Source organism: Neomonachus schauinslandi, chromosome 14 (assembly GCF_002201575.2).
Source record: "Neomonachus schauinslandi chromosome 14, ASM220157v2, whole genome shotgun sequence".
Classification (NCBI taxonomy): Eukaryota; Metazoa; Chordata; class Mammalia; order Carnivora; family Phocidae; genus Neomonachus; species Neomonachus schauinslandi.
Genome location: NC_058416.1, coordinates 74739598 through 74765141, shown reverse-complemented (window position 1 = coordinate 74765141; position 25544 = coordinate 74739598). Strand labels below are relative to the sequence as shown.

Below are 25544 nucleotides of genomic sequence, written 5' to 3'. Positions count from 1 at the left end.
TCTTTTGAGGCATATGGCATTTCTCTTTTAGTTCTATTATGCAGTCCAGTTAATTTAACATAAAGAATTGACTGTGATTTTCTTTTCAAATCTTCATACAGTTTGGAAGGAAAATAGATTTGGGGGTTGTGTTATAGTTTTGCCAGCTAAGGCTACTAAACGCTTCTTGTAATAGAATATTCACTCCCAAAATACTTAGCCCAACTGTTTCCTCCTCAAAGAGGGCTTTATTTGTTTGTCTCACTTCCCTGGAGGTATTTTCATTTTATTGGTGAAATGGGATGTATGATGTTTTTTCCTCAAGGACTGAGGTCTTTGGAAGGTAGTGGGTGGTGGGAAAGTATTTATTTGCTAGTAACTGCATTTTCCTCAGTGAAGTTACACCTTCCTGTTTCTTGTACTTTGTTGTAGATATTGATATTCTGTGGGGTTTTTGTCCCCTACTCCTTTTGAAGAGAGGTGTGCAGATAAGGAAATAGTTTGTATTTTTACCAAAAAGGATCAGACAAAATGATTTGCCCTAAGGTGGTAAGATTTTAAGAGTTATACTTTCCTATTTCTATAGAATGTCTGAAAATTCTGGAGACATAGATTTATATTTAAATAGTGTTAATTTCATTTTGAAATTGCATGCTCAATATGTTTACCTTCAAGCTCTGGGTATGTTTGTGGGCAGAGTACCTTAATTTTAAAGCCATGACTCCAGTTATTAATCTGAAAAGGGACAATAAGTAATTTGAATTTTTTCCCTATTTTTTTCTCTGTTCAAACACCCTACTTGTAGAGAGAAGGCTTTTTTTTTTTTTTTTTTTTTAAGGTTTTATTTATCTGTCAGAACAAGCAGGGGGAGAAACAGGCAGAGGGAGAAGCAGGCTCCCCGCTGAGCAAGGAGGCTGGTGCGGGACTCGATCCCAGGACCTTGGGATCATGACTTGAGCCGAAGGCAGATTCTTAACCAACTGAGCCACCTAGGCATCCCGAGAGAAGGTTGTTTGAAGCTACTACTAAGAGGTGGTTCTTTGCCCTGGCTCTTGACTCCTCTGTGTGCACTTCTGCATCCCAACATTTGTCACAGCAGCACTTTAACGTTAGTGTGAATATTTGATTATGATATGTGTCTTCCAGCAGATCGTAAGCTGCATGAGAGCTAGGGCTGGGTCTCCTTGCTCAGCATTGTGTCTGCCATGTCTAGCATGATGCCAAGCACATGATCAAAGCTCAATAAATATTTGAATAAATGAATGATGAATGACAAGGATTAAAGATCTACTCAGCATTCACAGTTGAGTGTATGTGTTGTATGTATAACCCTGTGAGTGCTAGTAACTGAGTTCTCAGTGAATTGTGTGTCTTTTATTAGAGGGTTGTGGACTGGATCCCAATGAAATAAGCATTTCGTATCGATTTGTAGGCTTCAGATTACAATAGGATCCCTAGAATAATAACATGGTAGTTGCCCATTTTGTAGATGAAGAAACCAACAGCCGTAAGACAAAAATGATTTAGTGGTTAAGTAACTGTCAGGATAAACTTGTGTCTTGCATCTAAGCCAGAGTTTTCCCACTCTATCTCACTGTTCCCTTGAAACATTGTTAGGAGTATATGTTTAGTCACTGCCCAGGGTACAGGGTATTAAAAAGGGAAGACAGATTCTTCAGTGAAAGGTGATTACTTTGTTTTTTGACATTGCTAGCTTTGCCTATGACTACCCTTATGAAGGTCTTCATAAAAATGTCTTTTAAAAACCCCCAAAAGATCCGGGAATCCAGTAATTTCATTTCCTGGTACAAGTTTAGTGGCAAAGAATTATTAAAATTTTATTACAGGAGTAACTCCGTTTGACTTAGTGGGAGAAACAGACTTAGCAAGTTTGAACAGTCATACAGTGTGCTTTTTACCAGTTGTTGATAAGAGAAGTAGGTCATAGGTATAGAGAGTATTTCAAAACACATACATCATTAATTTTTAAGTGAGCTTGCTGGGTCAGTCATGTCTGTAAAAGTTCTGTAGTTGCTTTGAGAACTCTTGGGGTTAATTGGGCTCTTTGATGAGAAGAGTTTCAGCTTCTGAGACTAGTCTCCTGTGGTACCCTTGAGGGAGATGGTGCAGCTTCTGAATCCGATCCACAGTGTTCTCCAGGCAGGTAGTGCCTGCCTCTCCGGCTCTGTGAGGGAGGTTTCTTACGCAATTCTTTTTCAAAGCTCCAGGGCTGGGGAGAGGTGATTGTGTTTATGAAGATGCTGGTGATAAGCAGCAAATTGGGAGAATATGAGGGATAGTAAACACATCATCCTTGCACATGATCATAGGAAAAAAATCTCTTATTTTGATAGTGCAGTAACAAAAATATATTTCTGTCATTGAAGAGCCAGAGAGGACCCCTAAAACCTTATGACTCATGTTTTAGCACCTGTAAAATTTCTGTAATGTCATTATTATTTATTATAAGTAAGTTACAGGCCCTGTTAGGGCATCTTTTAGTTGATAAAGGGTCTCTAATTCAAGTGTGAGAGTTAATTTGAAGATTTTTATTTTTTGCATTTAGGATCTTTATATGTTGCTATTTTGCTGCTCATATGCTGATTTCATTTTTAAAATTTTGGCTTTATTGAGCTATAGTTGACATGAAATTGTGAGATGTTTGAAGTGTACCTTGTGATTTGATTTATGTTTTATAGCTCATTTCATTTCTCATCAGACTTCATTTTTAGCATTTTCATAGCTTCGCATTCTACTCCAAATCATCAGTGTTTATGTCACCATCAGGAATCCCTAGCTTCTCTCTGTAACAGGTTCGTAAAATGACTACAAAATTGCAAAAGGTAAAAGTAAGAGTTCTTTTCTTAGAAAGCTTTAAAAAGTATAAACCTGTTAGAAATTGTCCTTGATATACGGATTTCTAGCTTTTTATTCATGTCCTTTTGTGCTGTTCTCTTAGACCAGAGAGTGCATAGCCCTCTGGCATTAAGCCTAAGGATTTTCGATCAGAAGTAAAGATTTGCTTCCTTTGGCATGTTTAATGCTGTTTGTCTCTCTGTTTTGAGTGTTTACAACCAGTTTCTATATTTTATAAAATGTGAGCAAAATGCAATTTCATATTTAAAAATTGCACAAACAGGCCAAGTGGAACTGTGAACTGTCGAGGCAGCACCCCCACAAAAGAGCTCTGAGTGGCATATTGGCTGACGTGGGAAAGCCAAATTGTATGTATGATGGGGAGTTTATCATTGAAAAAGTATGAAAGTTCAGGGGGTGGAAAGTTGAACTGCCCTGTACTTTGTGGTTCAAGGTCGTTGTCTCTCTCTAGAAGTCTTTTATCTTTGGGCAAGTCCCATAATGTTTCTGTGCCGAAAATGAAGGGCCTGGAATTGATGAGCTTTGGAACCTTTTCCACTCCGGGCTTCTGTGAGGACTGAGCCTGGGTGCTTCTTGGTGGATCTTACTTGTGTTTTCTTTTTTTTCATTCCTGGAAAGATTTAAAAACTAAAATGATAATGGGTCATTGAGTCGAAACAAAGTACATTTATAATTGATGCCTCCTTCTTGGTATCTTGCCTGTTACTTGGATGAATAATGGCAATGGGATGAAACTACTTGGAAGGCAGGAATGAGGGTGAACTCCCTCCCCTCTTTGTTCTTACCATTCTCGATGTCATAATAAATTGAATCAACATCAAGACTGTTCCATACGTGCAGTCAGTTGTCTTAAGTGGTCAGCTATTTTTCTAGGAAAAAAAAAAAACCATTTTTTTCCCAGCACCTACATGTCATTAGTGGAGTCCACATCTCTTTCAGCCATAGCTGCTGTGTATGAGGTCTTTGGTGTATCTGACTTTCTGTTGTGCTTTATAAGAAATGTTGCATGTGGTCTTTTTTAAAACAACTTCTATTAAAGTAGGTAAATTAGGCATATTTTTTCTTGGAATGTGTCACATATGAATCTGTTAATTAAGGAATTGGCTGCAGTTAAAATGATTTGTTAGATGAATTGGAGTGTCACTGGTAGATTTTATTTAAGAGAATTCAAAACAGCTCAGCCATCTCATATCCAGAAATGATGAATGTTGAATTTTTGTATTTAATCATAGCACCTCCCGTATTTGCTTTGGGTGTCGGCTCTCTTGTGAATGTGTATTCTTCATAGGCTTAACATATTCCATTTTCAGCTTCCTAAAAGCAATTTTAACTGTTCGTATTGCCATTTAAATAGCTGGTTTTAGGACATTGTTTCCTCATCCACAATCTTACCTGTCATTTTCTTTTAAATAATGCATCCGATCTCTCCCACATTGAAAAGTGCCTGCCATTAAAGCAACAACTTAGAGGGAACATGTTCTTTCCCTGTTGGGACATTCTGGAGTCTTCCTGCAGTTGCTGCTGGCAAGGGAACACTCTGTGAGCACTGGAGTAATTGGTGCTCTGGAATAGTCTCAGCAAATGTGCTGGGCAGGATTTTGCTACCAGTAGGGGTTTTCCTGTATGTGTTCCTAGCAGGATGTGTTTCCTTTCATATGAACTATAGAAATACATCTGCTGGAATCTTTAAACAGATAACTTCTCAATAAACAGGAAAATGTCAAAATTGTGGTCATTTTTTATGAGATTGATGGAAGTAGACAGAGAAGAGAGAAAATGTAGTAACATTTACTCAGGTGTTTTGAGTGTATTTTATTTGGTACCATTACAGTATAAACACCCTGTCTTGTCTACGTTTTTTCGTCCTAACACATTTCTTGTATGGTCTATGAAATAAATTTTCTAGGTATAACTTGGCAGTACCTTAAGACTTTACACTCTCCTAGAGGTTGAGGATTATTAACTGACTGTAATATGCGAGTTGTATTCTGAGTATGATTTTTTACAGACTTTCCTCTGACACTTGTAAGTTTGGGGCACCTGGCTGGCTCAGTCGGTAGAGGATGCAACTCTTGATCTCAGGGTTGTGAGTTCAAGTCCCATGTTGGGTATGGAGATTACTTTTAAAAATAAAATCTTTAAAAGAAAATAAGTCCCTAAACCATAGAGATAGACCTTATTTTTTTTTTAAGAATTTTTATTTATTTATCTTGACAGAGAGAGAGGGGACACAGCCGGGGGAGTGGGAGAGGGAGAAGCAGGCTTCCCGCCGAGCAGGGAGCCCAATGTGGGGCTCGATCCCAGGACCCTGGGATCATGACCTGAGCCGAAGGCAGACGCTTAATGACTGAGCCACCCAGGCGCGCCGAGATAGACTTTATTTTTAACAGCTTGTTCTTAGTTAAGATGATCACTCAACATGTAAAGAAAATTTTTTTTTGTTTCCTTAGATGAGCTGTTAAGTATTGTGAATGTCAATAGTCAGCTTTTAGGTTTTATTTGAAGCAAAAACAGGAGTATATTATCAACTCATTAGAAATCTTTGTGGAAATGTAAATTTGTGCAGCCATTATGGAGGGTCCTCAAAAGATTAAAATTACCTTATGATCCAGCAGTTCCACTTCTGGGTGTTTATCCAAAGGAAATGAAATCACTAACTTGAAAAGGCCTATGTACCCTCATGTTCATTATAGCATTATTTACAATAGCAAGAATTGGAAACAACCTGTGTCCTTCAACAGATGAATTGAAAAGATGTGGTATGTGTGTATATATATATACACACACATAAACACACACACATATATACATATACACATACCACATCATCTTTATCAATTCATCTGTTGAATATATATATGTATATAACGTATGTATGCATATAAATATGTATGTATGTGTATGCATATATGATAGAATATTGTTCAGTCATAAAAAGAAATTCCGCCATCTGTGACAACACGGATGGATCTTGAGGGTATTATGCTAAGTGAAATGAGTCAGACAGAGAAATACTGTATGATATCACTTACATGTTTTTTTTTTTTAGATTTATTTATTTTAGAGAGTGTGTGCACACGGGGGGCTGGGGGGGAGAATCTTAAGCAGACTCCCCGCTGAGCACAGAGCCTAACATGGGGCTTGATCTCACGACCCTGAGATCTTGACCTAAGCTGAGATCAAGAACCGGACACCTAACTGAGATGGGAGCCACCCAGATGCCCCACTTTTAACAACAACAACAAAAACAAACGAACAAACAAAAAAAACCCAGAGCAGAACTTAGAAACAGAACAGTGATTGCCAGAAGTTGGGGGACGGGGGTGGATGAAATGGGTGAAGGTGATCAAAAAGTACAGACTTGCAATTACAAGATAAGTAAGTCTTGGGGATATAAAGTGCAGCCTGGCAACCACAGGAAAGATTTAAAAAATTAAAAAAAAAAATGTATTATGATAGCTACTGGACAGTCAAGACCTAACCCTAACTCTTTCCTGTCCTTCAGTATTACTTGGGGACTTGGGCAATAGAGATGACTGCCCATGTTTCTAAAGTAGGGGTTTCAGGGGCACCTGAGTGGCTCAGTCGCTTAAGCGTCTGCCTTCAGCCCAGGTCATGATCCCGGGGTGCTGGGATCGAGTCCTGTTTTGGGCTCCCTGCTCAGCAGGGAGTCTCCTTCTCCATCTGCCCTTCCCCCTGTTCATGATCTCTCTCTCACGCTCTCTCTCTCAAATAAATAAATAAATCTTTAAAAATAAAATAAAATAAAGTAGGTGTTTCAACTAAATCCCAGAGAGAGCATTTCATAGTTGAGCCTCTGCGCTCAATGTGTTCTCACATTGTCTTTCAAAGACATCACTTTTTATTACAATGAAAACCATTTTGAGATAGTCCCAGTCTTGTTAGATTTGTGGGTAGAATGATAACTTTCATATTATAAGGCCTTAAGTAAGGTTTGTAATTCCTACATTTTGTGGAAATTAAAAACCACGTTGCATTTTCTCACATCTAAAGTCAATTTATTTTGAAATTTGTAAACATTTCTTTCTTTGATTTGCTTAATGAATGACTTACTGCTACATCTTCTCCCTCTACTGATGCTGCTGATCCTACAATTGCAAAGAAAAGGCCATACGCATTTTTAAGAGTTTGTACTTGAAAGACCTAATGAGCAGGCAACTTCTCCAAGGTTGGACTCTGACAAGAAATTTAAAATTATACTTAGTATTTCCTTGGACTTTGTGTCTTTTGTATTAGTTTAAGATTTTTTCATTTATTCTTTTTAATTGAAAATTAGATTTCTTTATAAAGTGTTTTAGTTTTGGGGGATACTTTAGTTGTATAATTTAGGATAAGATTATTTAACAAAAGAATTCCTAAGGTTGGATGATATGACATCTTAATTTGGAAATTCATAGCTGAGCATTTAAAAAAAACAGTGAAACACTAATGCCATTTGATAATGCAGGGGAGTTGAGAAGTTGAGCTAGGCCTTATTTTTTCCTTTGGGGGGAAATAGAAATGTAGTAAATACTGTGCTAAGGTAGGAGAACATAAAATTTTGTAAAGGGTCCATGATAACTGATGCTAGTTATCTTGCATGAAGTTATACTCTTGGCCCATAATCAGTAGGGAATTGATTAGCTCTCTTCCCCTCAGGTAGAGAAACCTATTAGGGGACTCTTCAATAATAATGGCTAACATTTATTGGACAGTGCTTACTATGCTTCAGAGTCTATGCTAGGTACTTTGCAGATATTTTTAAAAACAGCTCTGTTGAGATACACAGTTGATCCTTGAACAACATGGAGGTTAGGGGCACTGACCCCTTGTGCAGTCAAAAATCTGTATATAACTTTTGACTCCCCCAAAACTTAGTATTAACAGCCTACTGTTGACTGGAAGCCTTACCGATAATATAAACAGTCAATTAACACATATTTTATATGTTAAATGTTATATTCTGTATTCTTACAGTAGATAAGCTAGAGAAAAGAAAGTGTTACTGAGAAAATTATAAGGAAGAGGAAATACATTTACAGTCCTGTACTGTATTTATTGAAAAAAATCTGCAAGTGCACCCATGCAGTTGAAACCCATGTTGTTCAAGGGTCAATTATATTTCACATACCATACAGTTCACGCATTTAAAACATACAGTTCAGTGGTTTTTAGTATATGTAGTCACAGGTATGTACAGCTATTACCACAGTCGATTTCAGAACATTTTCATCACTTCAGAAAGAAACCCTGCACTTGTTAGCTGTAACTTTTTATTCCCCTGTTGTCATCTTCCTTCCCCTCCCCCTGCCAAACAACCTCTGATTTACTTTCTTTATCTGTCAGTTTGCCTATTCTGGACTTTATATGATTGGAATCATAATATGTAGACTTTTGTGGTTGGGGATTTTGTGATTTATTCAGCATAATATTTTCAGAGTTCCTCCAAGTTGTAGTGTGTATTACCACTTCATTCCTTTTTATTGCTAAATAATATTTCACTGTATGGGTATACCACATTTTGTTTTCCCATTCATCTAATGAGGCTCCAACCTATGGGTTGTTTCTTCCCTTTGGCTTACTGTGAATATGCTGCCAAGAACATTCACATATAAATATTTGTTTGAATATCAATTCTTTGGGGTGTATTTCTAGGAGTGGATTTCTGGGTCATATGGTAACTGTTGAATCATTTCAAAAGCTGCGAGACTGCTTTCCAGAACAGCTCTACCATTTTATATTCCGCTAGTAGTCTATGAGGATTGTGATTTCTCTGTATCCTCATAACACCTGTTAACTCTCTGACTTTTTGATTCTAGCCATCTTAGGGGGCACGAAGTGGTATTTCTTTGTGGTTGTGATTTAAATTTCCTTAATGACTAATGATGTGCAGTATCTTTTCATGTGCTTATTGGACATTTGTATATCTGATTTGGAAAAATATCTATTCAAGTTCTTTGCTCCCCTTTAAATTGGATTATTTGTCTATTATTGAATTGTAGGAATTCTTTTTCCTTTTTAGGATTTTATTTATATATTTGACAGAGAGAGAGAGAGCACAAGTTTGGGGAGTGGCAGGCAGAGGGAGAGGGAGAAGCAGGCTCCCCGCAGAGCAGGGGAGCCCGACCAGGGACTTGATCCCAGGACCCCGGGATCATGACCTGAGCTGAAGGCAGTCGCTCAACCAACTGAGCCACCCAGGCACCCGAATTGTAGGAATTCTTCTATATTCTAGATACAGGTGCCTTATCAGATATATGATTTGCAAAAAATTTCTTCCATTCTGGTGGATTGTCTTTTCACTTTCTTGATGGTATCTTTTGAAGCACAAAGGTTTTTAACTTTGATAAAATCCAGTTTGTCTTTTTATTTTGTTGCTTGTGCTTTTGGTGGTGTCATATCTAAGAATCCTTTGTCAGATCGAAGGTCATGAAGATTTACTTCTGTGTTTTCTTCCAAGAGTTTCATAGTTTTAATTCTTTTACAGTTATGTCTTTGATCCATTTTGAATTAATTATTTTGTATGGTGTAGGTTAGGGTCCAGCTTCTTTTGTAGTGGCTGTCCAGTGGTCCCAGCACCTTCTGTTGAAGACTTTTCTTTCCTCATTGAATGGTTTTGGCACCCTTGTTGAAAATCACTTGACCAAAGATGTATGAATTTATTTCTGGACTTTGAATTTCATTCCATTGGTCTTTTTATCTGTCCTTCTTGTCCGTCACTGTCTTGATTTTCATTGCTTTGTAGTAAGTTTTGCAATCAGAAAGTATGGAGCTTCCTAATTTGTTCTTTTTCAAGGTTGTTTTGGTTATTTTGGGTTCCCTTGCAATTCCATATGAATTTTGGAATCTGTTAATTTCTATGAAGTCAGCTGAGATTCTGATAGGGTTTGCATTAAATCTGTAGATCAGTTTGGGGAGTACCGCTTTTTTTTTTTTTTTTTTTTTTTAAGTAGGCTTCATGCCCACCATTGGGGGCTTGAGCTCACAACCCTGAGATCAGGTGTCCTATGCTCTACCAACTGAGCCAGCCGGGCTTCCTGGAGTATTGTTATGTTAATGTTAAGTCTTCTGATCCATCAGCACTAGATGTCTTTCCATTTAATTGTGGTCTTCAATTTCTTTCAACAGTGTTTTGTATTTTTCAGTGTACAAGTCTTTCACCTTCTTGGTTAGGTTTATTCCTAAGTATTTTATTCTTTCTGATACTGCTGTGAATGGAATTGTTTTCTTAATTTCATTTTCAGATTGTTAAGAGTGTATAGAAATACAATTGATTCTTGAGTATTGATCTCTTATCCTTCAACCTTGCTGAACTTCTTCTAATAGTTTTTTAGTAGATTGCTTAGGATTTCTATATGTAAGATCATGTTATCTATGTTCAGAGATAGTTTCACTTCTTCCTTTCCAATCTGAATGCCTTTTATTTCTTTTTCTTGTCTAATTACCCTGGCTAGAACCTTTAGCACATTGCTGAATAGAAATGGCAAGAGTAGACATCCTTGTCTGGTTCTTGATCTTGGAGAAAAAGCATCTTTCATCATTGAATATTGTGTTAGCTGTGGGGTTTTTGTTTTAATCAGTTTGAGGAAGTTTCCTTGTATTCCTGCTTTGTTGAGTGTTTTTATCATGAAAGTGTTGGATTTTATCAAATGCTTTATCTGTGTGAGATGATCATACGATGTTTGTTTTTATTTGATTGATATGTTACATTATTTGATTTTCAGATGTTGACCCTACCTTGCATTTCTAGGACAAGTCCCACTTGGTCATGGTGTATAATCCTTTTTATAGGTTGCTAGATTTGCTCTGCTAGTATTTTGTTGAGCATTTCTGCATCTGTATTCCTAAGACAAATTGGTGTAGTTTTCTTGTGATATCTTTCTTTGATTTTGGTATTAGAGTAATACTGGCCTCATAAAATTAGTTTGGAGGTATTCTCTCCTCTTCTGTTCTTTGGAAGAATTTGTGAAGAATTTGTGTTCTTTAAATATTTGGTAGGCTTCGGTGGCAGTGGTGAAACCATCTGGACCTGGGCTTTGTCAGATGATTTTTTAAATTATTATAGGTATCAATCCCTTCATTTTATAGAAGAGGAAACTGAAGCTCGGAAAGGTTAAGTAATTCTCTAATAAGTGGCAAAACTGATCTTAATCTGAATGACTTTATGTCAGGCTCTAGGATGGTAACAATAGCTGACATTTACCACGTAGTTATGTGTCTCTAACCATACAAGGTGCTCTGACATATTAATCTCCTGCTACAATCCCCACACCAAGTGCTCATTTAATAATAGCTTCAACTTCATATGTATCATACCCGTTTTCAGATAGAGAATCTGACACTGACTTGCCCTATTGAACCTTGGCCAGGAAGTAAATGATACAGCTGTGCTTCTCACTCACAAGGCTGTCTGACTCTGGAGCCTGCCCTCTAAATTGCTTTTCTCTATTGTGTACAGCAAAAGCAGCTGTGCCACATGTGGACAGCTGAGCCCAGGTCAGGTTTGACCTTGATTGTAAATGGGCTCACACTGTCCTTCAAGCTGCACTTGGACATACCTGGCTTCAGTCAGCGTAGTGCTCTAGAAGTACTTTTTCTCACTTACTCTGCTATGTAGCTAACACTCTTCTCCATGGTTGTAGCAAAAGAACCTGTATATCATTCTGACTCCATGTGGTTAGGATGAAAGTAAGTTGTCACCATGCGCAATATAGAAATGACTTTTAAAGGTATTTTAGTATGGACGTCAGCCAGCAGATTTGCATAATGTCTTTCAATGAGGACATTCAGAGCACTTTACATGTTTATATGTATTTTCATGTTTTGGTGATATTAGATGGTATCTAGCCTATTTGAGTAAAGAGGGAAAATTCTATTTTTTAAGTTAAAGGCCCTCCTCAAATGTCCATTCACATTTCAAAGGAGGCACAAAAAGCTGACCTGATGCCTTGTGTGAGTGGAGGGGCTGGTTGAGTGGTGGAGCTCACAGAGGGAGGTTAGGTCTTATCTTCTGCACAGTGGGGTGGGTGGTATCTAGGCTAGGCAGCTGGTGTTCTGGGAGCCCCAGGAACAAGGGCTCGAGGCTCCACTGTACAGAACCAGGTTGTCAGTGGTACCTGCTCATATCTGTGCTCATCTGTGCTTGGTGTTGTCTTATCCAGGGCCTGCAGGCCTGGCTTCTGCTGAGGCTGGCGTGGGGCAGTCCCCTCATTGTGCAGCCCTGGAGGGAGCGTATCTGAGTGTCTAGCTGCTCTTAATTTAGGCTTTCAGTCAGTTTTCTCTGCAGCCTGTTTTCCACATCCCTGTCTTTAGAGATAGACAGCTTTTCTTCTGAGTGCTCTGGGGTTTCACAGTGGGCCTTGGCAGGCATCCTTTTGTGAGCCTCTCCTCCTGAGGCACTCAGCTGAGTGGAGAACATTCACACCTCAGTCAGTTACATGTGCATGGTCGCTTTCTGTCTTCCCAGATTTTCTTGTCACGTTTACTCTTTTTTTAAAGATTTTTTTTTAAGTAATCTGTACACCCAATATGAGGCTTGAACTTTTACAACCCTGAGATTAAGAGTCGCACTCTCCACCCACTGAGCCAGCCAGGCACCCCCACATTTGCTCTTTTGTAGGCTTCTTTCCAGTGTTCGTTCTTTTGTCCTTTGGTGTTACCTACTTTTATTCCTTTATTGGCATTTTATTAGGATTTCAGGAAGGAGTGGAGATAAATGTCATTTGTATTTCTTTTGTAAATTACCTCTTCATGTCCTTTGTATAACTTTCTATTGGGATTTTTATGTTTTAAATCTGTAAAAACTTCATATATGAACAATAACTCTTTGACATATGGTGCAATCCTTCCTTTCCTCTCTGTTAACTTACTTTTGAAACACTTGCTGGAAGATACCGGTGGGGATTCCAGCTTTTGCTAACTTGTACAGATTGTTGTATATAGGGAAATGGATCCTGAGACCAGCTGGCTGTACATTAACTTTTTTTTTTTTTAAAGGTTTTATTTATTTATTTGAGAGAGAATGAGAGAGAGCACATGAGAGGGGGGAGGGTCAGAGGGAGAAGCACACTCCCTGCCGAGCAGGGAGCCCGATGCGGGACTCAATCCAGGGACTCCAGGATCATGACCTGAGCCGAAGGCAGTCGCTTAACCAACTGAGCCACCCAGGCGCCCTGTACATTAACTTTTATATGGATGTGATTTTCTTTTGGTTTTCACCACCTCATGCAAGCTGTCTTATCTATGCATACTTGAGAAATACTCATGCTGTTTTACAAATGACAGACTCTGGCCAAGTGGAAGCGAATCATTTGCCATCTCCTCTACCAGATACTCTAAATATATGGTCCTGGTAGTCAGCTGGAAAGGTCTGGCAACAGCTGGGCTGAGGAACACGGGTGCTCAGATGCCTGCCAAACGTTTGTTGCCTCAGCCCAGCCACATGCCCCAGGCTTGGAAAGAGGCCACTTTTGCACATGCCTTGGAAGGGTAGAACGAGGCTCTGGCAAGTATAAATGATCTCCCTCTGCATTTAGCGGTGGGCCCAGAGCCATGAGGAAGAGAATCAGAGGGAAGGAATTAGCAACAGCCCCACCCTCTGTCCCATTTGGCATGAGTAGACAGGTATTAACCTTCCTCCATGCATGGTGATCAGGAGTACTGGTTTTCAGCTGAGTTGTCAGGTTTGACCATGTTCCATTTCCTCTTACGTTTTCTCCAGGCCCCTTCTATCCTAGCCAATATGAACAGGATGTACTGCATATTAGCAGACAGGAAAATTATATTGGTTGCAGTTTAGGAAACCTGGATCAGGTGAGGCCTGGTGATCCCAAAGCATGAAGCTTTCAGTGCACATGTCTCTGGGATACCTAGTGGAATTTGGAGTCTGAAGTGACCCATGAGGAAGCCCAGGAACACCCGGCTTGGTGTCACTTCCCCTTTCCTAAGTCCCCTGATTACTTGGGAAGTGGCTGTGGTGAATGATCAGTTCTGACATGAAAACCAGCCCTCGTTTCGTTTCCCCTCCCTTTTTCCTTTCCTCTGTCTGACTGCTACTGCTATAATCATTCTGGAACTTTCTTAGGCTGGTTTACTGCCACAGTTCAGCCAGCACCTTGCTTATAGCTTCTTCCCATCTAATATGTCCAGTATGCTACTGTTAGACCTCTTGTCATCCTAAATAGCACTTTTATCACATTGCTTTCTATTTAAATCTTTGCTATTCTTTTCTAAGACCTGGCTTTTGACCTGTCTGCTGCCTTAGTCAGACTCCTGCTAACACTTAGCACCAGAAATCTTGTTCTAAGTTGCTCTGATATTATTCCTATGTTGGAAGGCTTTTGAAGACAAGGATGGTTGCTTATGTCTCTTGAATTTGCCACTACACATAACCGATTTGATGGAAACACTCTTGTAAGCAGGCACAGTCCTCATCAAGGAGCCAGTGTCTGGGGAAAATGCTTAAAAACTGAAAAATTACCTTGGCAGACTGAGGAAAAAGCCACAGTATCATAACTTTTGGGGGGATTTGCTTTAGCTTCAAATTTACCAGTTAACTTCTCTTTGGAGTTTCTTTATCTATGAAAGGAGGAGGTTGGAGTGAATTATCTTTCAATTCCCACCCAACCCTGAAAGGCTAATTTTCCTTCATTTTTTGCTTTGATCTTTCTCCTGAGATTAAAACTGATGAGCTGTTTCTGGATCTTGAATTTGGAGCTTTTCATTTCTTTGTAATTCTTCCCCTGACGCATTTTGTTTTCTCTAGGTATGTGCTGCTAAAGGAAATTTGGGTTTGCCATTTGGCTACTTTTTAGGAGAGCAGACAAAATGCCATATTCTGACTTTTTTTTTTTTTTTCCTGCTTGGATTTTAATGTACTTTTTGCTCTTCCACAGACACAATGAGGCGAGTGGTACGACAGAGCAAGTTTCGGCATGTATTTGGACAAGCGGTGAAAAATGACCAGTGTTATGATGACATCCGGGTTTCTCGAGTGACCTGGGATAGTTCCTTTTGCGCTGTCAATCCCAGATTTGTTGCCATTATCATAGAAGCGAGTGGGGGAGGAGCGTTCCTTGTGCTCCCTTTGCACAAGGTAAGTAATCTGACTTTTCTATTCTTAGATACCCTCTGGTAATCTTGATTTATTTCATAATAGATTGACTTTGAAGATTGATAGTTCACTGAGAGTTGCGATTGTGGAGACCATTAGACTCTGATGTAACTGAGGTTTAGTCCACACACTTCACTAACCACATCAGTTTTTCTCTAACAGAATCATTAAACAAAATGGTGAACTCTGTTCTGGGTGTGCCTTACCTGGATGAAGAGATTATTATAAGGATGCTGTGAGTATGGGCAGGCACAGGCATTTTATGATTTGGTTAGTAATCATCCACTTTTCACAGAAGTTTTTTCAAAAAGTGCAGTTTTTAAAAGGAGCAGAAAATTTTTTTTAAAAGATTTTATTTGAGAAAGAGCATGTGTGCAAGCAGGGGGAAGAGCAGAGGGAGGGGGAGAGAGAGAATCTCAAGCAGACTCCACGCCCAGCGCAGAGCTCATCATAGCGCTCCATCTCACAACCCTGAGATCATAACCCTAGCCAAAGTCAAGAATCTGACGCTCAACTGACTGAGCCACCCAGGTGCCCCTGGGCAGAAATTTTTAAGTTCATCTTCTTCCTCTTCTTCTCCTCCTCCTTTCTTTTCCTTCTCCTCCTTCACCTGTGAAGTCATGAGGACTGAGACTTTTTGGTTTTTTGAATGGTAAATGGGATGAAACCTTAAGAAAATGTCCCCAAACAACACAGGTTTTAAATCTGGACAAGACTAAGTTTCAGCATAGAATCTAAGCAGTGCAAATAAGTGGTACAAATAAAGGATCTTTACTGAAAGTTGTTACGTGTGACCTTCAACCTTACTGGGCTTCCCAGTCTCCTGACTTTATCCTTCCAGGGAGCCGTCTCCAGTATGGGGGAGAAGATAGGAGATTTGTGAATTTCTGACTGTTCTTGAGTATTGTAGATGAAACTCAGCACTTGCTTTAACAGGAAATCCCAGGATTGCAGATAAGTGGGTGGTGTGAAGAGAGAGCAAGGCTGGAAAGAGTCCTTTTCTAGTTGGCTTCTAAGAGGAAAATAAGTTTGATGAGTCCTGAACTCTAATGATAAGGGCTTAGTGCCAGTGAGGATGCAGGTGTTGGGTCACATTTCAGCTGTTTCCATTCTGCTAACATTGGGTCTCCGTGAGTCTGAGCCATGTATATTAGGGGTGCATCTCATCATAACGGACTGTGTGTTTCTGAACATGGTTACAGTAAAGTGAATTTCTGTCAAAGTATTGTTTTCCATTATATTTTGATGTTTTTTTCCTTGGGAAAATTCTCACTGGGAAAACTTACAATTCCCCTGTACTTTACTTTCTCTCAGATACTCATGACTGACTTATTTTAACGTCTGATTTTTACTTCAGTGGCCAGATTGATGTGATATTATGCAATAGGACCATCACACTACAGAAATAGTAGATGGATACCCTTAGGGAACAAATTTGATAAGTGTTTCCAAACGTACTTTCTTACTTAAGGCAGAGTTGTTGATTATATTTTAAAGGAGACTCTTTTCCTTCTTACTCCTTCATTGAAATTTAATTTTCTACTCAGATACTTTTATTTATGTGGAGAAAATTGCTCTTTAGTGGCAAATAAGACATTACAGTATTACAACTGCTTACCTGATTCTAGAGTGGGAGTTTGAATTTAATGTCAGTTGCATGTGGTAGGTTTTACGGTGGCCTTCTGAGAGGAACACCTCAGCTTGTCAACCGACATCAGGCACCGGAGCACCATGATGTGTTTTGGAGTTTGAGTTTTTATTCTCCCTTCTGTAGACTGAGATACATTTAAGACTGATTTATTTATTTACTTATTTAGCTCCAAAGAAATGGAACAAGCCAATTAAGCCCCAGAATAAACTTTTGAATGGTTAATCTTCCTCTGAGTTCCTAGATAGTTCTCTTCAAGTTCCACATCCACAAAAGGCTCTGTGAATCCATCTTTGCTTTTACAAACACAGGAAGCTTTGAGTTTCATTTATATCATGTAAGGGAGGCCTGTATGCAGTTCCTAAGCCAACTGGATCTTATGATTTGGTTTTCGCTTGCGTTAGTATTTTGTTCTTTTACCAGTTGTATAGGAATTAAGGTAGAATAATTTGCTTTAAAAATTGCCATGTTTGGAAGAAGTGTTAGTTTTTGGAGGAGCCTCAAGGGTCATTTTCCCAGACTATAATATGGTCTGTGTGGCTTTGCTCCTTAAATATTAATTTGTTTTGGAGGAGGTGACATTGGCATAAACTAAGCCCAGCTATTGGAAATAAGGCCAGTACTTGGTGTTTAATGACTTTTATAATTGATGGGTTCACATGTACTATGTGGGATTTTGTGTATTAAAGTGTCTGTATTTTAGCCCTTAGGGTCAGTGTGGCATAGAGAAAGAACACAGGTCTGGGAATTGGGGAGCTGGGGGTCGTTCAGTCCTGGCTCAGCCACAGACTTGTAGTAGGACATGGATATGTCTATCCTTCCTACAACTTCAGTCTCTTGACAGCTTTGAAATAGTTTTATAATGAGGTGCTGCTTTTGTTTAAAGCTAAGGAAAACCAAATTCTTAAATATAATAGGAAGTGATGCTTGAAATTAAGATTGCAAGAAATGATGCTCTAGGTGTGTACTGGACTCCAGTGTGTGTTAGCAGTCTGGGATTCCTCTAAACATGAATTGTAGGAGATGGGCATGGTTTTTAATAGCCATCTCAGAGACTTCTATTAATGCCCCCTATCGCTTTTTTTTTTTCTGGTTATAAACAGGTGAGTTTTGGTGATGCTTTTGGGGCTCTCTGTACATATTAATACTGAATATGCATGTATTGATCTTAAGATGTATTGTGACTCTTCCACAAAGCTTCCTCTTTAAAAACATGGCCTTCCATGAATTTATCTTCAAAGCTAGTTAGTGTCAGCTGTAAATAGGGCTTATTATTGCTACTTCATGAGGTTTGTGGTTAGATTCTGGGAAAGTCATATCTCTGTGGACTTAAAAAAAATTGGAAAGAGTAGTAGGGACAAATACATTAAAATACATACATAGCAAGAGGCAAGCTTAGGAATGAATTGTATATTTATTTTAAGTGTGTGGTTTATGAGGTTTTCGTTAAGAAGGTTTTTTTTTAAAGATTTATTTATTTATATGAGAGAGAGAGAGAGAGTACATGAGTGGGGGAGGGTCAGAGGGAGAAGCAGGCTCCTCGCTGAGCAGGGAGCCCGATGCGGGACTCGATCCCGGGACTCCGGGATCATGACCTGAGCCGAAGGCAGTCGCTTAACTAACTGAGCCACCCAGGCGCCCAAGAAGGTTTTTTGTTTTTTTTTTTTAAAGATTTTATTTATTTATTTGAGAGAGAGAATGAGAGAGAGAGAGCATGAGAGAGGGGAGGGTCAGAGGGAGAAGCAGACCCCCCGCCGAGCAGGGAGCCCGACGTGGGACTCGATCCCGGGACTCCGGGATCATGACCTGAGCCGAAGGCAGTCGCCCAACCAACTGAGCCACCCAGGCGCCCCAAGAAGGTTTTATTAGGGAAAGTGGGATTGTAGGAAGTCACTCTAGAGGACTACAGAAGGTACTCAGCCCTGACGTGGGGTGATTTAGATTAGCACACGTGGTTCAGGATCTCTTTTGTAATGCTCCCATCAAGCTGTGGCATGCCATGCTGTCATGACTTTCAAGGTGTGGCTTAATACATTTTCTTATTATTTGGTCTTTCAGAGGATGAATAACAGCAGTCTTGCAGAACAGAAGTTGGCCTTGTGGTTTTGGCTGTAGGGATTCCCCCCACTCCAACAATTACACAGGCTGCCTTGTATCAAGAACATACAGGTTTTAGCTCTCAGTGCACTCACTATACCATGTGGGCAAGAACAAGCCTCTCCTGTGTGGAGTAGCCACACTGGTGATGGCGGATGAGGCATTCCCATCCCTGTCGTGAAGCATGGTGGCTTATACACACCAGTGTTTGTGGGAAGGTGCATGTATGTGTATGCACATACACACTAAAGCTTCAGATCACAGTGAATCTGTAAATCCTAACTTAAAACAAGGGTGGGGGGAGTTGGTTAGAATTCTCTGCTCTTGATCTCTTAACATTCACTTAGGTGGGGGCACCTGGGTAGCAACTGCCTTTGGCTCAGGTCATGATCCTGGAGTACCAGGATCAAGTCCCGCATCGGGGCTTCCTGCTTAGCAGGGAGTCTGCTTCTCCCTGTGACCTCTCCCCTCTCATGTTCTCTTTCTCTCAAATAAATAAATAAAATCTTCTAAAAAAAATTAACTTAGGTGGAGGATGCAAATTGCTTTCTCCCTTCCTCCCTTGACTATTCTTACTTTGGGTTATTGGAGTGACGGCTGATTTCATCCTCCCAGTAATTGCCTCTGAGGCAGCTCTGCTCTGGGCCAGGGTGGGCTGGGTGTGGCCAGGCCTCTGTTACCCTTTTGGGTAACTATCCCCTCTCCTTCTAGCTTCTCTGATACAGCTGTGCAGTACCTTCTTGCACACAGTTATGTTTCTCCCATTTGTTTTAGAAACTGTATGTAGGCATACTTGTGACATGGCTTTATTTATGTCTGTGAACTATCTTTTCAACTCATCTGGTGGTCTTTCTCAACTAGAGTTTTGTGAAAGAATTCAGTCCTACAGAAAATTATTTCAGTAAATATTTTCTTAGTTCTCTCAAGGATGGGACATGCTATGCCTTCCAGATTCATAGGAGAGAAATTAATTCATTACATGTATCTGCTGCCTTAGAGCATTAGGACTTACTTTTCTCATAGAACCTGGGTTGACAAGGGCTGCTTTAGAGTGTTATTCTGTCCTATTTATTGAGGAATAAATCTTGACTCATTTCACTCAGAATTCTAAGTACCTCTTCTTACTGTTCAGTATCCAACTCAGATGTTACCTCTGATTCACTGAGTCAGTGAAAATCATCTTTTGGGTTCCCTTAGATGCTTGTCCATGCTGCTGGTACCACATCCGGCATCATCACATTGTACTATAATTCTTTTCGTAGTCACTTAACAGATTAGGGGAGGATGATTACAGTTATATTCTCTTGATCTCTTGACAACAAACAAGATGGCTGTTTGTGTGGTAGATTTCCAGGATGGCCTCCAGTGATTGTCACCTCCTTATATTCATGCTGTAGTGTGGTTTCCTCCCACATTAAATAGGGTTGAACTCTGTAAACACTGGGATATGGTGGACTTGATGGCGTGTAACTTCTGACGCTAGGTTCTGAAAGCATGTTGGCTTCCGCTTTATCTCTTTGAGAAGCACCATGTTTTGAGGAGACTCAAGCAGTTCTGTGGAGAGGTCCACAGGATCTCCCGCTGATAGTCTGCATCAACTGACCAATCCCGTGAGTGAGCTGTCTTGAAAGTGGATCCTACCGCCCCAGCTGACACATGACTCGTAAGAACCCTGAGCTAGAACCACCCAGATAAGGTGCTTTTGAACTCCTGACCCTCAAACTATGAGACAATAAATGTTTACTGTCTTAAGCAGCTAAGTTTTAGGGTAACTTATTAAGCAGCAATTGATAACTGATTCATGTATTCTCAGAATATAGCGCTGGGCTCATCATGTTAGGTCACGCAATGCATAAATAAATGAGTTACTTACAGTGACCTAAAAGCCCTTCTGGGAGTTTTAGGCACTCTTTCCACATATCTCTTAAACTATCTATACAGATGTATAAATATATACAGATATATAACATTCTTAAATAAATCTTAAATGAATAATTGAGAGGTTCTGTACAGTAGCAAGAGAAAGTTATATGGCAAGATTTGGTTATCCTATGTTCCGTGTTATTATCATATAACCTAAAAAATGTGTTATGAGGTCATAGTCACTGTTGTATGTATAACTTCAAATTATGTTATTGGTTTGTGGGAAAAAGTCTGGAATGTTAACATTGATTAAAGGTTATTGATAAAGGTGATTTTTATTTTCTACTTTATAATTACCTGTACTTTCTTCAAAATGTTTTACAATGAATTTATTGCATGTAAAGGTTATTTTTTTTTTTTTTTTTTTTTTTAAAGATTTTATTTATTTATTTGAGAGAGAGAGAATGAGAGACAGAGAGCATGAGAGGGAGGAGGGTCAGAGGGCGAAGCAGACTCCCTGCCGAGCAGGGAGCCCGATGCGGGACTCGATCCTGGGACTCCAGGATCATGACCTGAGCCGAAGGCAGTCACTTAACCAACTGAGCCACCCAGGCGCCCTGTAAAGGTTATTTTTAAAAAGTATTATCATCCATAATATTATCCGAGCATGTATAAAGAGCTAATTGTTCTTTAAGCTTTAGTGAAGTCTAAAACAGTCCTTTAAAAAAATCATTTTCATTCATTCACATACTCATTCCTTAGACATTTGAGTGTTTGCTCTGTGTCAGGACCTGTGTTGGGTTCTTGCTCTTAAAAAGCTTTGGTAACAGTTGACCTTGATCCCTCGGATGGGGAGCTTTGTGTGTACCTAAAGTTCTCTGACACAGTGATGAGAGATGAGTTCCAACTGCGGCTCATAAGTCAAGGAAGACCTCACAGAAAAGGTTCTGTTGGAATTCAGGTTTCTCCTGTGTGTAGGAGCTAGAAATGGAACAGAAGAGGAGCCCCGCCGGTTCACTAAACTAATGAGTTTGAAGAGGTGCTCAGTTCCCAGCAGGACAGAGAATGAGGTGGGAACCACATTCCCCCCCTCAGATCCCAGGATCTCTGGGTGTGGAGGTGGGCATTCGGTGAAACTGGTGAAATAGGATGTTCGATTGGAGGGGTTAAGAGGAGGTGAAGGATAGCTTTTTGGTAGAAAAACCATTTTCTTTTGTCCGTTTTGTCCCATCACTTCCAGTGTAAATAGTGCAAAATTAGTGTTTTCCTTGATCGTTACATGGAGAAGAACCAGAAAATAAGCATCACTGTTCTGTATTTTAGGATTATTGTCGTAACTGGAGCCACATAGCGTCTTTCCTGTGTGTTCTTCAGGAAAAAGCGATGCCTTCACGTCATCTTCATAACGATGCAACTCCAAAATGACCTCAGAATGTGCTTGGGAGTCCCCTTCATAGATGATCTTAGTTGTTGCCCGGGTAGGTTGCTGTCCTACCTGTGTTCTGCAGGTGCGGGAATTGAAGCTCATACTGAGTGATGGGCCAGAGCTATGGGGTTTTTCATGGATTAGAACCTGGGCCTCTGAGTCTTTATTTGATCTGTACATGTATATTTTTGAATAACATTTTCCCCCCACTGAGTGTGAAAAGATTTTTTAGGTGGGAGGCGTATAGAAACTGTGGTCTAATTGATACTTAATCCTTTGCATTCTTTCTTTCTCTGGCATTAGAAGGCTTAATAACAAAAACACTAGCTTGTCAGGGCTTTGGTTCTGTCAGCTCAGAGAATTGTCTTAAGGTTTGGAAAGTACCCTGGTCTATACCCTGCCTCGAGGAGCCAGCCACAGCGTTGAAATCACAGCACTTCACATTATGGAGGGCTCCCTTTAATCGCCAGGCACCGTGCTGATAAGTGCCTTCTTTCATGGACTAGTTCAAAAGGAATGGCAGTCTCCCGATGGCGCTTTTCTCTTCTCTGTGCCCCCCCCCCCCCAATCACTGCCGGCACCTGCTGGCTTTGCATTGGCTGCATGTCCCCCTTACTCTACTCTGCTGACAGGCAGTTTTCATTCCCACAAATAGCATTGCTCCAGTTTGGACAAGGGTAGCAGTGCCAGTAGCCCTTTGTACAGTTGTGGGCGTTTGGCACATGGTCGCTTTGGTGTGACGAGCAGGGAGTTTTATTCAGTGCCAGTGTCCTGATGTGTCACGGGATGCCCATTCACTGCCTCCTGAAACAGATGCTGTCTGATGCGCTGAGCACCTTAAACTGTCAATTGTATGGGCGGTGAAAGGCTGCGAGGCGGGGGTGGGGGCGGTGCGGGATGCAGGGGGACGGCACCAGGTGCAGCACAATGACTTCAAATTATGTCACGAGCTGCCAGCCGCACGAGCACTGCACGGCCTCATTACCACATGAAGTGCCACAGAAGGGCCCTTTCATTTTCTCCCAGTGACTGTTTTCCACAGTCCTGCTGTGGGGGCTTTTTGGGGGGATACCCTGCTCACCCCCAGTTAACAATGGAGCTTAGAGTCCTGGCAGAAGGAGCCTCACAACGTACCCTGGGGCTATTTTGGATTACTGTGAGTGGCTGTGACTCAGAGTGTGCCCTGGCAGAGGATGGCTTCCCCCCTCCCCTCCCCGTCCTCCACCCCTGGAGATGAGCAGGCAGCCTGTCCTTTGTACATTTCCTTGGCCGGCTTCTCCTGCCGCTGCAGTTCACTGATATGTCCACAGCAGCCGGCCTGTAGGCCTGACAGGGCTCTGACAGTGGTTTTTACCATATATGGCCATCAGAGCTCTGGGGCTGTCAGCTGGCCAGGATAATTTCCTTCCTTTGCTTTGATTGGCTGCTTGGTGGCTCAGAGAATGGTGGGATCTGGGAGTGTGTGGTGGAGGGAAGCCACTGAGTCAAGTGCAAAGAACGTTTAACTCTTTGCTGGTTTTCTGGAGCGTGGGTCTGTGCTGAGCACACTGGCAAGTGCTGCTAGCGGAAGCCTCACTGTGTAAACATTATAACCTAAGTCTGGGAAAGCAGCGAAGAAAAGGTTTCCGAACACACATTACTCTGAAATAGACCCAACGTTTAATGGACAAATATCTACAGTCCTCATTTGTCCAGAAGCCTCCTTTATAACCATATGTAACAAATTTTCTGCTGCCAAGTTGAGTATCTGTACTTGTTAGGGTCGGACCTGAGTTGAGTCCAGGGGAGGCTGAGCTGGGAGGGTGAGTGATGGAGCACGTGTTGGCTTTCTTAGAGGAACAGTGACTTGGGTTTCTTTTCTGGCTGAGCTTTAAGTCATGAGTAAATGATACAGTCTACTGAACTGGGTCTATCCTCCCATCCTCCTCCTTGTTTATAACTGCTGCAAGATGGGAACTGCCTCTGCCACAGAGCCCAAGGCATTCACCTTTAAAAAAAGTTCCATTGTTTTTCTGGTTTTCAGCTCTACTTCAGGGAGGGTGGATTTTTCTTCTGAAGCTTGTGTGTAACCCACTGCAGAGCTTGGACTGAAAGGGGTAGCCCCGGGAGCCCCTGGACGTGATTCACAGAGGGTCCTCGGGGAGAAATCCTGTGTCACTCGCTGAGTACAGGGGGTTAGGCAACTGATTACTCTTTCTGATTTGAAATTGATTTGTTTTAATTTCCTATATTTGCACTTACGTCAGCAGTTATTTTGCTTTTCAGCTTTTGCTTTCGAGCTGAATTTTATTTTGACTAGGTTCTACCTCATCTTGGATTCCTAGTTTTTGTTTATTCTCAGACCAGAAATTATGGAGTTACTTGTCTGTAGTGATGAAGTTTTCACTTTATAAATTGTTAAGTTAGGAAATACAGTGTCTCCGTGCACTGTTGCATATTCAGGCGTGGTTGAGCAAGGAACCGTTAACTTCCACTGCTTTGCTTTCTGATCGTGAAATCCATAGTTTTACAGTAACTTCCCTCATATTCTTTTTTTTTTTTAAAGATTTTATTTATTTATTTGAGACAGAGAGTGAGATAGAGCTAGCATGAGAGGGGGGAGGGTCAGAGGGAGAAGCAGACTCCCCGCCGAGCAGGGAGCCCGATGTGGGACTCGATCCAGGGACTCCAGGATCATGACCTGAGCCGAAGGCAGTCGCCTAACCAACTGAGCCACCCAGGCGCCCTTCCCTCATATTCTTAACGGACTTTTAAAATGGCCTATGTGGTATTAGACCCAGGTTTTATTAAATTTTTTTTTTAAAAGATTTTATTTATTTATTTGACAGAGAGAGAGACGGCGAGAGAGGGAACACAAGCAGGGGGAGTGGGAAAGAGAGAAACAGGCTTCCCGATGTGGGGCTCGATCTCAGGACCCTGAGATCATGACCTGAGCTGAAGGCGGTTGCTTAACCAACTGAGCCACCCAGGCGCCCCTAGACCCAGGTTTTAAAGACGACCCGTGATGCCAAGTAATTTGCTTGGCATTTTTTCTTGTGCCCTTAAAGCCTGTTGTTCTTTGCTCGCGGGCAGGTGAGCTCTCTACAGAGCCACACTGCCTCTCTCTGGCGGCTCTAGAATCTCACTTACTTGACGGCACTGGGTAACCCAACCTGTGTGCTTGATTCCAGGGCGCCTCCACTTACCCTCAAGGTTGGTGTTTTTGGTTCCCTTAAAGTAAAACCTCCTCAGAATGTATTAGTCCCAGGTCAGGAGCTGTCACTCTCAGTAGCCAGCTTGTCAACAAGACATCTATCGTGTGCCTCAGTCTCTCCAGTCTGCTGCAGAAGTCCCTGTCAACGTTCCCTGTGCCACTCTACCCTGTCCCACTATCACTGACTGTGTAGCTTCTTCGTGTGGAGCAATAGGGCCCGAAGAAATTTCAACAGAACATGTATCCACATAAATAATACTGATACAAGAAAAAGGAAGTTGAAAAAAAACTTCAATAGACATCCTTTTTGGACTCCTTTGAACTCTGCACAGTGTGAATGGAGCCCTTA

The 25544-nt window shown here is 40.9% G+C and overlaps 1 protein-coding gene across 1 annotated transcript in view; it reads left to right on the top strand.

Annotated features, from left to right (window-relative positions):
- The window catches only part of CORO1C (coronin 1C), a 75545-nt gene that overhangs the window by 12803 nt on the left and 37198 nt on the right, over positions 1 to 25544 (top strand). Inside the window, exon 2 of the mRNA XM_021703633.1 lies at positions 14751 to 14950. Coding sequence (XP_021559308.1) covers positions 14756 to 14950 — 195 coding nt within the window. The 5' untranslated portion in view covers positions 14751 to 14755. The remainder of the gene's footprint in view (positions 1 to 14750; positions 14951 to 25544) is intronic.